This window comes from Salmo salar, chromosome 24, assembly GCF_965601325.2.
Source record: "Salmo salar chromosome 24, fSalSal1, whole genome shotgun sequence".
NCBI lineage: Eukaryota > Metazoa > Chordata > Actinopteri > Salmoniformes > Salmonidae > Salmo > Salmo salar.
Window position 1 is genome coordinate 30,530,663 of NC_138314.1, and position 11,047 is coordinate 30,541,709.

The window sequence follows — 11,047 nt, forward strand, 5'->3', positions numbered from 1 at the left end:
GGTATGAAATGTATGTATTCACTACTGTAAGTCGCTCTGGATTAGAGCGTCTGCTAAATGACTAAAATGTAAATGTAAAAAATGTGTTGAAATTCATACGTTTGAATGTCGTTTCTTTACTTACATGGTTAACAATGTGTTATTGATTACACCACCCAGGTCCGAACAAACACATATTTTCGTTAATTTCTGCCTCTGAGATGGTTCCATAGTTTTTCTTTATGTTGGAATTTGAATTAGGCTTATGTTAATAAGATTAAGAAGTCAGTTGTTTGTTCAAAACATGTATTCTACTCTTCTCTGTCTTCTTCAAGAATGGCCTTACATGTAACTGTAGTCTCATGTGACCATCCTTCCAAATTACGTCTTGCTACTGTAGACCTAATACAAATAAGTACATCTAAATTCTAGAGTGAGATGAATCTTCATTTGTATTACACAATGTCTGTCTGTATTTTACAGTGTTGTAAATGTAACTCATGACATGGTCTGAGGTGGTTCATTCTCGGTGGGTCATTATCAAATTATAACTTTTCATAGACAGGCTACAGGCTGCATTGCAAAAAAGTATACTAATAATAAACATTCTTTTTTTAGAATGAAAACACAGTCCAATTCAGACAATTTGGATCCACATAAAAAGCTTTATTTTCACAAAGGACCAGTTATCCAACCAGGGTACAATGCCACTGTATATCCTTGGTGTGCGATATATTGCACTATGGATCACCAAGTCTGCTGAAGCTAGGCTAAATTATGCAATGCTGCTTAACATGCTAACTGTGCTTATTGCTGTTAGCATGTAGCGAAAATACATCAGAACTGCCATTTTAGATATTTGTCATGAACCATTATATTTTGCTTTTGGGAAGTGCACATTGTTTCATCATGTACAGTTTTCTAAAATGGTGCGAATGCCATTCTCGATAGGTGAGAGAGGAGAGAAAGTTAGCAGTCACTTCCACACAGGGCCAGTAGGATCTTCTCATAGTCGCCATTGGTCTTATTCTAAGGGGGTAAGAGACAAGAGGCTGTATCACAACCGGCCGTGATTGAGAGTCCCATAGGGCGGCGCACAATTGGCCCAACATCGTCCGGGTTTGGCCGGTGTAGGCCGTCATTGGAAATAAGAATTTGTTCTTAACTGACTTGCCTAGTTAAATAAAGGTTAAATAAAAAATGATGTCCTTAAAACTCTGGACCCCGATTAAGTCTAGTCCTGGATTTAAACTCATTCTCAATGGAGGATCTGTTGAAATAGCTTTTTAGTCTAGTACTATGCTTAATCTGGGTCGGGAGAACAGTTCCTTGTCTTTTATTGCTACTTTGAGATGTTTGCTCACCAGAATTTCCTGGTAGAGGGTTTTCCCAAACGTCTTCTTGTACACCTGTTTGATCCGGGCCATGTCCACTTCAGAACGGCTCACCATGACACGAGTCAGAATCTTGGTCCAGGTTCCTTTACCCTGGGGTATGGCACAGGCACACAAACTGAAGATTTATAACCAGATAGTGCAAGGTCCTTAGCTTGAACCTAGATCTGTTTGTGCTTTCTTGTACAGTATTTGCATGTTCTTCTGTAGATTGTCAAATCTTAAAACATGGTCGTTTTATTTAGGTAGAAAATGGATTGTAACAGGTACCTAGAGTTGTCCGATAAGAAACACTTATTTTCATTTTTTAAACATTTTCTGTTGCATACCCTAATGAACACGACCCAGGGCAAACTCTTATGTGGCACATAAAACATACTGTAAGAATGTTTAACAGTAAACAGACCTTCATGGCCAAGTTGAGTCTCTCAGCAAAGAAAGCAGGCTTGCTTCCAGCACACTTCACTGAAAGACAGATAGAAAGAGAGGGCAGCATAGACAAGAGGCAGCATTCTCCAAAGGTGTCGCAAGGGTATCGGAATGGCCATGACATGACCAGTGCATTGCAGGAGTTGTAGTATAGTGAATGTGCCTTGGATAATGTGCCATCCCATCTATTAAAAAGTTATTATTATTTTAGTCTTGAGAGACCAATGTTAATTTGCTCACAGCGTGAGCTTTTTCTGCATGAGGAAAATGAAGGAGATAGTGTAATATTACAGGACTGATGCCCAGTGAAGGGTGTGATACAGCAGAAGACATGGATTGAGAGTGATGCACAGATTATTTAAAAGACATTGGAACATTACTAGGCTTGGTCCTGGCAGTGCTATCTCACCTACGGCAGTCAGACAGTTCTCAATGTCTCCCTTCAGTTCCAGGTCGATAGCCTTTGTCACATCCACCTTACTGTACTTGGAGTACTTCTCAAACGCTGAGAGAGAGAAAGAGAGAGAGAGAGAGAGAGAGATGTACTTGAAATGCGCAAACAGTATCAAGTAATTTGTGGTTGCACGTGCAGTGTACAAAAAAGGGAAAACACACGCACATCTAGATTGTAGTAGTATTCATCAGTGTCTAAGTGATGACAAAAACAAAGAACCATATAGATAGGGCTACAACGTAATTAACAGGTGGTGAGAAAACAAGTGTGTGTGTGGAATAAAATAATTATAATTTTGTGGGTGATTATATTTGTCCTATTGCTCAAATAAAGAGATTTTAGCTAATACTTGTTAAATATTCAAAAAGGTAGGGGTCAAAAATTATTGACACCCTTAAATATTATTTTAGATGAGTAGATTAGATGAGTTTATTAGTCACATGCACAGGGTCACAGATGTAATCGTAGTGTACAGTGAAATTCTTGAGCGTACATAAATGTTCGTTGGGGGGGGTGGGGTAGAATACGCATAGGGAGAGCTGCAAAGGGGGCAGGAGGGGGGCAGGTAGCTGCCTAGTGACTATTCAGCAGCCTGATGGTCTGGGGATAGAAGCTATTGGTCAGTCTGACAGTTTTTGCCATAATACTCCTTTACTGCCCGCGTCTGAGTAATGGATGCGGGGAGAACAGGCTGTGGCTTGCGTGTCTGAGGTCCTTGATGATCTTCTTGGCCTTCCTGGATGGCAGGCAATGAGCACCCAATGGTACGTTCGGCTGAGTGTTACACCCTCTGTAGAACCTTGCAGTCAGTGGCGGTGGAGTTGCCGTACCAGGCCATGATGCAGCCTGACAGTATGCTCTTGATGGTGCTCCTGTAGGAGACTGTGAGGACCCTCAGGCAAATGCTTAATATCTTCTGCCTCCTGATGTTGAAGAGTCGCTGCCGTGCCTTTTTCACCTCGATGTCTGTGTGGATATGACCATTTCAGCTCATTGGAGATGTGTAAACCGCAATCAGTTACTTTGTTTTGCTGACGTTGAGGGAGAGGATGTTTACCTGGCACCATACCGTCAGAGTGCCTACGTCCTAGGCTGTCTCGTCGTTGTTGGTAATCAGGCCTGCTACTGTCATGCCGTCTGTGAACTTGGTGATGGAGTTGGAACGGCGTGAGGCCATGCAGTTGTGGGTATACATGGAGTACAGGTGGGGACTGAGGACGAACCCTTGAGGGGCCCCTCGTGTTGCGGATCAGTGGGATGGAGGTAATGTTGCCTACCTTCACCACCTGGGGGCGGCCTGTCAGGAAGTCCAGGAACCAGTTGAATATGGAGTTCAGTCTCAGGGTTGTGAGCTTTGTGATGAGCTTAGAGCGCACTTTGCTATTGAAGGCCCAGCTGTAACTGATTAACAGCAGCCTCAGATATGCATTTCTTTTGTTTATGTGTTTGAGGGCAGGGTGCAGTGCATTGGCGATTGCGTTGTCTGTGGATCTGTCAGGGCGGTAGACGAATTGGAGAGGGTCAAGTGTGTCGGGAGGGAGGAGGTGATGGGGTCTTTGTGCAAAAGCAGTCAATTTTGTTAAACCTGCTACACTGGAAGTGTAACTTTTGGTCAGGGTGAGCAGAGCGCAAGCCACTTTATCCTATTGCTCTACAGCAGAGTTTCCCAAACTCGGTCTTGGGGCCTCCCTTGGGTGGACGTTTATTTTTTAGTAGTGTTAGGTTAAAGACCAAAACGTGCACGGGGGGGGGGGGGGCAGGACTGAGTGTGGGAAACCCTGTTCTACGGTGTGAGCCCACACCGATATCCTGGAGTACTCTGATGAGAAGGACATAGGCTACTAATTGTGTGAGTTGACAAATTATCAGACAAGGCAAGTCAATCAAAGAAACAGTTTGTCCTTGACTTCAACACATTTGCGTAAAAAAAATTATTAAACAAAATCAAAAGTGGTGGAGCACTACCTCATCTAATGTAAAAGTGCTGGGGAAAATGCCTGCTTGCCACACGTTTGCAGGCCATGCTCTCACCATTACCAATAACACGGGAGGTTAGCATTTTGGGGGGGTATGATATTTATCCCTCTAACTTTCTCACTCATCATTATTCACAATTAATTAATGATTATCTGTAATCACGGTAGCATCCACATTAATATACTGGTCAGTATATAGATCATCTTTGCTACTGCATATTTTTGGAAAGCATTGGACAACTGCAAAAGTGTTGCTACAACTCTCAATAACATTTCTGCCCTCAATTGAGCAGGTGCTATTTATCGACAAAGTTCAGTGGGAGAAAGTTTAAGTAGCGAGACTAGTTTCTGGAAGACAATGCCATGCTGACTTACATGTGTTTACATATGAATACTTAAATAGGTGTGGCTAAGGCTTAAAAGGGTGTGAACGATGCTGAATGGGCATAAACAAAGAGGAGCACTCTAGCAAGGGCATTGCTACTACTTGTCTCCTAAGTGGTTTTACAAGTTTAGCAGCATAATTTACCATGTTTCGTCAAACTACAGTGTATGATATACCAGAAGCTCTGAGTCTGTACTTTTATAAAAGTAGACTTTAGCTCACATAGAGCTGTGCTGTCACATATTCACCTTGGCGGAGCTGAGGAGCACTTCTGGTGGTCAGAATGTCTATGAAGACAGAGCAGTCTGTTCCCTTCTTCTTCTCTCCAGCCTCATACAGGGCCTATGGATCGATAGAGTAGGCACAGGCATCACACACACAGGGATTAAATTACACATTGACACTGGGTGCCAGTGCCAAACGTTGATTTCTTAAAAAATTCTGACACACAAATACACACTCTAGCTCTCCTCCATACCTTGGCATCTCTTTCAGCAAGTTCCTGGTTCACGATGGAGTCCTCATTCCTAGTAGCCTACAGTATGTGAGGGAGAGAGCGGGGGCAGTGAGGTTAATTGTGCCATACTATTCATCTGAGGTTAAAGAAACAATAAATAAACACACACACCTTGCAGAGCGAGAGCAGAGCATTTCCGAAGTCTCCGCCTGTGTCAGACTTGATGTCATTCTGCAGCTCGTTTTTGTATTCTAGCAAGAAAAAGCCATGATTATTGTCTTGTTGTAACTATCATATCACGTACAGGACATTTACATATTGTGGACATAAACATATTACACACCTTCCTTATAGACCTTCTTTATCTCTCTGATCTCTTTATTGGTCCTGGAGGCCAGAATCTCAATCAGAGTATCCTCATCTGTGCCCAATCCCTGAGAGAGATAGGTGAGAGGGGCGAAGGGTCAACAAGGACAAAAGGGTCACATCAGTCATAAAGCTGAGAAAAAAGAGCCCAGGATTGGATGACACAAACACATAAAGAGCTGGGCCATGTTCATTATACCCCAAATGGAACAGAACAGACTGAAGCATGGCACTACCTGCACTTACAGGTCTACCACTATGCCAGACACCTCCCAGCTAGCACATAACGTTGTGAGCACCGTATGTTTCTTAGAGATTGGTGAAACGGTGGTTGTCCCATGGTTATTCTGCATACAACCTTCCCATAACTTTCTGGGAATGGTGCTGGATAGTTGTTTGGCGTTGAAACATTCTCAGCACATTTAAGAAACTTCACTAAAAATATAATTCCATTGATAGAGAACAAAAGGTCAGAGGTTCAAATCTCACTGCCTGCCAAAATAAAAAATAAATGTGTTTGCATTATTATTGCTTAAGCAAATGAATTTCCATGTGTCCCGTCGGTGCTTGGATTTCTAAACATTCCCAGAACCTCCTGTAACCTAAAAATGTACGTTCCCAGAAAAAGACACTTTCACTTCCGTTCTCAGAACGTTTAAAACAACATTCTCAGAACCTCCCTGCAAACATTTTACCAGTCAGGAAACTTATGGCTTCGTTCCCAGAACCAATGGGAAACCAAAAACGTACATTCCCACAACTTCCAAGGAACCAAATGTGCTAGCTGGGCTCACACACACTGCACATGCACAGACTTGTGTATCGTTAAACAAAAAGTATAGTAGGTACTCATCACCACTTTTCTTACCGTCTCCTCACATATTAAGACAGACAGACAGTCCCACCCATTTTAAAAGTCCCACCGTTACTACACAACTATACAATAATACAGCAGAATAGTGTCACTATGGGTAGGGTGTTAGGAAGTGGGTGGGTCTGACTAAACAGCTAAACAAGAATACAGCATGACGTCATCCCAGTGTCCTCTTTAGAAGGTAATCATTACTCTTTAATTATTTGTATTGTATCTGTTACCGTCTCTAGGTCACCCGAACGGAGGGAAAGATACACATTTGTTTGTATTCTAAGTAGTATTGTATATTCTTAGTAGGAGTGAGTGAGTGAGTGAGTGAGTGAGTGAGTGAGTGAGTGAGTGAGTGAGTGAGTGAGTGAGTGCATGTGTACCTTCATGGCCAGTTTGAGCTGTTGGGCGTCATATTGGGCTGGCGTTTTGAGCAGTGCCAGAACCACATCCTCCAGCTCTCCACTTAGGGCCAACTTCAGGGCAGTCTCCAGAGGCTGCAGATAGAGGGTTGATACACACTTCCACAGTCATACACAAGTGTGTGTTTTAGCTTTCCAGGTACGCCAGGTGCCTGGATTTTGCACGTTTTGCATTGTTCCATTAGTCCTAAAGTGCGAATTCCACCCACGAGCCGCCACCCGCACATGCTAAACCAAACGCACCTAGGGGTGTCCCGTCTTACCTTGCCACTAGCCTTTTGGTAGCTAGCTTTGATCTGCTGTCTCTGGGCATTGCTCCTCTTCACCAGCACATCAATGATGGTGTTCTCATCTACACCTAGGTCACAGAGACAAGATGGAAGGACTCAATAAGAAGCGTTGTTGCGTACTCTAATCCATGAGCTCTTATCAATTTCTTTATGAACATTAAGTGTCTGTGTGGCCCCGGGTTTACAGTTAGGCAGCTCTGACTACTCCCCAGCAAGAGACAATGAAAACACGGACCCGGAAATGTACACACGGTCACATTCCCTCAGAATGTCCTTCTATGCTGCTTCATGTTACACACAGAATGAGTTCTATTCAACTAAGCTTCTCTGCTATGAAACACATTCAAACATTATTTTTTTTTTTTTGTGTGTGTGTGTGTGTGTGTGTGTGTGTGTGTGTGTGTGTGTGTGTGTGTGTGTGTGTGTGTGTGTGTGTGTGTGTGTGTGTGTGTGTGTGTGTGTGTGTGTGTGTGTGTGTGTGTGTGTGTGTGTGTGTGTGTGTGTCAACCTCACCTTTGGCCTTGATGGCCTTATCCAAGATGCCTGCATCCCCATCGGCACTGAAATGCGGGTAGGGAATCACAGTGCCCTGATTGAGTTGGGTCTGAGACAGAGAACAATTTCATTTAGCTGCCATGCAGTGAATCAATGGATACCTTCACAAAATGTAGAGAATAGTTCAGAAGCAAAGGGAGAAACATCCCATACAAGGAATAGGGAAAGAGGGGGAAAGAGAAGGAATTGTGCAGTTTGTTTCTCAGACTCTCTTTGACCCTCTCTGTCGCTATCCTCAACATCCGTCTATTTTTCGCTCACTCTTCCTCTGTCCTCCACCCTCCCCTTCCCCCTAATCTTTATCCGGCTACAAAAAGTACCCAATTGTCAAAATGACTCAAGTAAAAGTAAAGGTCACCCAGTAAATTACTACTTGAGTAAAAGTCTAAAAGTTTTTGTTTTTTAAATATACTTAAGTATCACAAGTAAATGTAATTGCTAAAATATACTTAAGAATCAAAAGTAAAACTAAAAGTTTAAATAATTTCAAATTCCTTATATTAAGAAAACCAGACTGCATGGCTTTCTTGTTTTTTTACATTTGTGTTTAGTAAGTCGACCAGATCAGAGGCAGTAGCGATGACCAGGGATGTTCTCTTGATAAGTATGTGAATTTGCTTATTGTTCTGTCCTGCTAAGCATTCAAAATGTAGCGAGCATTTTTGGTTGCTAGGGAAAATGTATGGAGTAAAAAATATATTATTTTCTTTAGGAATGTAGTGGGGTAAAAGTAAAAGTTGGCAAAAATATAAATAGTAAGATACTCCAAAAACCTACATAAATACTTAGAGTACTTTAACGTTTGTTTTTTACAAAAGTACTTTACATCACTGGCTACAAGTGTACAAACATAGCCTGGTAAGTTTTTCCACATTCCACAAGATTTTCTTTTTAGGCTTTCCCTCAAGCAAGTGGAACAGAACCCTACCGAGTCATCTGCCATGCCCAGAAAGATGGTCTGCTGCAAGAAGGACATGGTGGCACAGGTCTGCAGAGAGAAACAGGGCGATTCAGTAATAACCACAGTACAGTATTAATAATATCCTCTATATTGACACCAAAGTCTATTGAATTTCTAAAATAATTAGAGTTGAAAAGCTCCTTCTTTGATGCCAGAATATGCTACAGTAACAGTACCAGACCATGTATATATTTCTCAAACTGTATTTCATGGACTCATCCCCAACACAAAAGTAAACCATTTCTCTGCCTATGATAGGCTGCCACTTATATCGGCTAATCATCATTCCATAGAATACAATTATATTCCTAGAACAACTGGATAGAAGTGTGTGTTTATGAGGGTGCACAGATTAATTATTTGTCACTGCACCATCTATTTCACAATGTTGGCAAAAAATCTGGTGCTGAACACACCTAACTGGAATCATGTAGATAGAACTCACCCAAAACTTGAACCTTTTCGTCACTTTTACTCAGTTAGTTCACAATGCTTTTCAAGACATAACAGGATCTGAGGTATATGGATCCGTTACAGAAAATAATGAATCAAAAATAATTCTGAAATATCACCACTACGCCACAGCCACACTGGCTATCTGATATGAGCGACGTGAGTGACAAAGAAACAGGGATGTACGCATGGTAAAGTTCTCTAGGGTAACGTTACACTGCATTTAGAATGTATTCATACAGCTGTGAAGTTAGTTTCCCATCTAAACATGGTTTCAAAGTCCCTAAAAAGGAGAGAAGTGAACAAATGATTGTTACCTAGAATTGGAAGTCGAGATGCTCAATTTCCTGGAGAAGGTCTGTTGAATAAAAAAAGGGATATCTTACCAGCTAGACAAAGGTAGAGACTGTGAAACTTTCTCAGACAGATTGCATGGGCCTTGGGAAGATGCACTCATATATTTATATACATGAAAAACCCCACCTAGAAATGGTGCAGCCCACATTCAACACTATCATTGGACAGGCATTGCTGGTTGCGAGACTGTGTAAAACTTTCCATGCAACGCAATAAAGTTGTCAGTAAATTAACAGCAGCCAGCAGTAGAAGAAAACTGACACAATTTGGTTACATGAAAACAGATGTGTATTGTTTAGAAAGGTTCCCTCTTGAGTTGATGTTAACAAATTCAATATTTAATGTAGACACTATAAATTGAAGTAAAATGGGATTTCTTAGGCTATGGAAGTTGTGCCTCAATATGGGGGGCGCAATTACCGGTAGACCAAAAGGGGTTCACTTAAATGGGATTAGCTAGATTCATTATTGGATTTTTAAATGAATTAGCCATTGAGTCTTGAAGGATATAACCTATAAATGAGCTGTTTTACCCATGAGAGCCCAACATATAAACTTGTTTTACTACATTGGTTGTAAACAATGTAATTGTAAACAAACACTGTAGAGCTTCAAAACATGGTTAAAACTATCATTTTGATCTCATGTATAATCCTCCTTTGCAGCTGGTGGTAAAGGGTGTGGTTTACTAGCTACCCCTTGCGGTTGTCAAGGCCACAAGACGGTCTGGGACCGGACACTAACTGTAAGCTACCTGTCCAACTTGTTTGAACATTCCAATGGAGATTTTTGGACAAGTTACTCAGAAAGATTACACTACAACCTCTCCAAAGCTACTCTTCCAGATACTTTTGAAAAACTAAATGATTACTGAATTACTTGAGTTACTTTTAAATTCAGAAATTCTTTCTGTTTTTTCAATGACATTCAATTCAGCTTTGAAAAAAGGTGCAGGTTTAAGTTTGTTTCACCTGAGCGAGTCTGATCACAAGTCAGATGACACACCAAATGCATTTCATGGATCCTTTTTGTCTTCTTCTAATGCCTCTTAAGGGATAACGAATCCAAAAGTAACTGAAAGTAATCCGATTGCGTTACTACATTTGGGTAATCAATTTCTCTTTTTCACTGCTCTTTGCGGATACTGGTTTCCATAATTGAAAACACCTCACATTCTTGCGCATGATCAGCGAGGGAAAAAGTATGCAATTGTCATACTTGAATAAAACTACAGATACCTTAATAGAAAATGACTCAAGTAAAAGTGAAAGTCACCCAGTAAAATACTAATTAAGTAAAAGTCTAAAAGTAAATATACTTACAGTTGAAGTCAGAAGTTTACATACACCTTAGCCAAATACATTTAAACTCAGTTTTCACAATTCCTTACATTTAATCCTAGTAAAAATTCACTGTCTTAGGTCAGTTAGGATCAGCACTTTATTTTAAGAATGTGAAATGTCAGAATAATAGTAGAGAGAATGATTTATTTCAGCTTTTACTTCTTTCATCACATTCCCAGTGGGTCAGAAGTTTACATACACTCAATTAGTATTTGGTAGCATTGCCTTTAAATTGTTTAACTTGGGTCAAATGTATCAGGTAGCCTTCCACAAGCTTTCCACAATAAGTTGGGTGAATTTTGGCCCATTCCTCCTGACAGAGCTGGTGTAACTGAGTCAGGTTTGTAGGCCTCCTTGCTCGCAC

At 41.1% G+C, this 11,047-nt stretch overlaps 1 protein-coding gene across 2 annotated transcripts; it reads right to left on the minus strand.

Moving 5' to 3' along the window:
- Positions 1–624: 624 nt before the first annotated feature.
- Positions 625–9,473, minus strand: LOC106585349 (annexin A1). Of its 2 annotated transcripts, none has more exons than XM_014171439.3 (13): positions 9,370–9,473; positions 8,498–8,557; positions 7,528–7,618; positions 6,988–7,082; positions 6,686–6,799; positions 5,418–5,508; positions 5,246–5,325; positions 5,096–5,152; positions 4,866–4,959; positions 2,212–2,307; positions 1,780–1,838; positions 1,344–1,466; positions 625–1,008 (listed from the first exon to the last, which is right to left on the minus strand). In XM_014171439.3, the coding sequence occupies exons 2-13, from the start codon at positions 8,543–8,545 to the stop codon at positions 949–951; spliced, it is 1,008 nt and encodes a 335-aa protein (XP_014026914.2). In that variant the 5' UTR covers positions 8,546–8,557; positions 9,370–9,473; the 3' UTR covers positions 625–948. The 2 variants fall into 2 exon arrangements, with proteins under 2 accessions (XP_014026914.2, XP_014026913.2); XM_014171438.3 differs by having other exon boundaries at positions 9,301–9,448.
- Between the last annotated feature and the right edge of the window lie 1,574 nt (positions 9,474–11,047).

Excerpts from the sequence above, each read along its gene's own strand:
- LOC106585349 (XM_014171439.3), bottom strand. The coding sequence starts at position 8,545 with ATGTCCTTCTTGCAGCAGACCATCTTTCTGGGCATGGCAGATGACTCG. Across the intron at positions 7,619-8,497 it reads TGGGCATGGCAGATGACTCG|ACCCAACTCAATCAGGGCAC; the intron begins GTAGGGTTCTGT and ends TCTCTGTCTCAG. Across the intron at positions 2,308-4,865 it reads TGCTCCTCAGCTCCGCCAAG|CGTTTGAGAAGTACTCCAAG; the intron begins GTGAATATGTGA and ends TCTCTCTCTCAG.